This window comes from Gaeumannomyces tritici (assembly GCF_000145635.1).
Source record: "Gaeumannomyces tritici R3-111a-1 unplaced genomic scaffold supercont2.7, whole genome shotgun sequence".
NCBI lineage: Eukaryota > Fungi > Ascomycota > Sordariomycetes > Magnaporthales > Magnaporthaceae > Gaeumannomyces > Gaeumannomyces tritici.
In genome coordinates this window covers 624,254-626,727 of record NW_008804551.1, presented here as the reverse complement: position 1 = coordinate 626,727, position 2,474 = coordinate 624,254, and the positions used below count along the sequence as shown (strand labels likewise).

The window sequence follows — 2,474 nt, the reverse complement described above, 5'->3', positions numbered from 1 at the left end:
GGGGGGGCCGGTATTGGGGTATGCGTAAAGGCAAATCGTAAACGGGTAACCGTTGGCTTAACCGTTTTATAACAAACCGGTTGTTAAAATCGAAGCGTAATTGGTAATTTGCTTGCAAACGTTGCGTATTTTAGCGATAATTTCGTTTTTTATAATGCGAAAGTAATTGGGCATACGGTTGCAATGGTTGCGGGTTTGCGTTTCGAACGCGTTTATTACGGTTTTGGTTTATTTTTTTACAATTTTAAACATTAATTTGGTATTACCGAAAGGTACGAAAGGCTTTAATATTTCGATTAATTGGTTTTTTAAATTTACAATGCTAATGCGCGTTAAAAAAGGGTTAAAGGCGTTGGTTATAGTGGTATTATTGCTGGCTTTAAAGCGGTTAGTAACCGTTCCGTTGCTTACGGGGTTGCTAGCGCCGCTAGCAGCCGCGCCGGAAGCGCGCTCGCGCGCGGACATATGTCCGGTGGCGAGCCGGGGGCGAAAAGTTTGAATTTAATGTTAAATTTGCTGTATTTAATGGCGTTTTCCCGTTGCAAGGTTGGGGAAGCAAAAGTTTTACAAAAATAATTATAAAATGCTTTAATTTAGCATTAAAATAAACCGTTGGATTAAAAATAAAAGTAAAAAACCTTGTATCGTTAAAAAAATTTTTAGCTTATTTTGCCATTTACGAAACCCTTGTTTTAATTTGTACAATGCTTTGTGTTATAAAATTACCTGGTTTTTAGCAAAATTATAACCAAATTGCTTAACTATTTTTTTCATTTTAATTAATGCAAAAGCTACCCATTTACTAAACCCTTTTAAAATAGTAAGGTAAATTTTTGCGTCGAAATTATTGTTTAAAAACGCTTTAATAAAATTAATTTATTTAACTTCCCAATTTTTTATTGCAGCAAAGGCTAAAAGTATGCGCTAAATAAGCGGTAAATTAATAAAAGCAAAGGTTTTTACAAAATCCAAGCCCTTTACTTGCATAAAACCTTTAGCAACCAATTTAACTTTATACTTTATAAAAGTATTATTTTTGTTTTTTTAAACTTAAATACCAATCGATAAGTAGTTAATCTTTTTCTTTTAAATACATTAGCTTTAAATAAAAATTTAAAGGTTTTTGCGCGTAATAATTATTCGAATTTTGCATTTAAAGCAATTAACCAATTCCTGCTATGGAAGCTTTTTAAAGCTTTTTTATAAAAACCTAGCTCGCCGTTTTTAATAAGCTTTTTTTTACAGCTTGCTTTGCTTTGTAATAAATGTATTAAACGTATTACTTAATATCCATTTGGTTTAAATTTAAAGGTTGCCCCTTTAAATCCATAAGCATTTCATCCACTGGGGGTACCGGTATTTTAAGCGTTGGTAGCGCTACAATGCTACTAAAGCCCTTTAACGGCTTTACAATAACCTGTACAAGCTTTGGAAGCTTGTTTTGCAAAGTAAGTATCGGAGCTTTTAAAGGTTCCGTAAGCTATGGAATTGGCAACAAATCGTTTTCCACTTCGCTTTTAAAATTATTAGGAACGCTATTAATTGGCAAATTAACGTTCTTTTTAATAAATTGTACCAATGGTACCCCTTTTAAAGTTTTTCCCCTTTGGAACCAGATTTTTTATTAGTACTTTTTTTAATAGCTTAATTGTAAAGGTTTTATACACAATTTTACGTGCGGGTGCATATACAAATATAATGGTTTTATTTAAAGCTTTTAAAAGCTTAATAAATTTTGTTTTAATTGCTAGCTTTTTCAATTTAACCTTTTGTTTTATAAAAATTACAACCTTTATTTAGGTATTTATAACCTTATAATGGCTAACGTTAAGCTTATAAAAAAATCCGGGTTTTATTTCGTCGTAAAACTTTTAATACGGGCTTAGCTTTTTATTAATAACCGCCGTAGCGTTTATTAATTTAACCACAATTAGTAAAATATAACATTACAAATAAAACGGTAAGCTTGCCGCATTAATTGTAACCTTTAATTTATCCAAAATTACCTTTACTATACGTTTAAATAGCTTATTTTGGCCGTAATTATAAAGGTTTAACGTATTAAATGCTGTACCTTTACGTTTAAGCCATTGCTTTAACGCCGTATTAACCTTTATACCCTTATCGAAAAACAATTTGTTAAGGTACCGCCCGTAGCTTGCTTTTAGCCTTTTAAAAAAAGCTTTTATAGCAACGTACATTACATGGCCATGCTTGTTAAGCAATTAAAAAATCCACTTATATTTTAATTTACGGTTTACAAACATAAAAATTACGGGTTTTTTATTGTATAGTATAAAGGATAAAATAACCATATCCTTTTTTATCGAATTTAAAACGTTATCCAGTAAAGGTAACGGGCCCTTTTTGGTTTTCCATACCGTTATAATTTTAGCGCATATTACGCATTGCAACCTTTTAACTTTATCGAAATTAAAAAAACCGGTAATAATTTTAACAATTTTTTTTTAGTT

General features: G+C 30.9%; 1 protein-coding gene across 1 annotated transcript in view; it reads right to left on the bottom strand.

Annotated features, from left to right (window-relative positions):
• The window catches only part of GGTG_11537 (hypothetical protein), a gene marked incomplete at both ends in the record, with an annotated part of 1,018 nt that extends 553 nt beyond the window's left edge, over positions 1 to 465 (bottom strand). Inside the window, 2 exons of the mRNA XM_009229428.1 lie at positions 78 to 111; positions 241 to 465. Coding sequence (XP_009227692.1) covers positions 78 to 111; positions 241 to 465 — 259 coding nt within the window. The remainder of the gene's footprint in view (positions 1 to 77; positions 112 to 240) is intronic.
• Between the last annotated feature and the right edge of the window lie 2,009 nt (positions 466 to 2,474).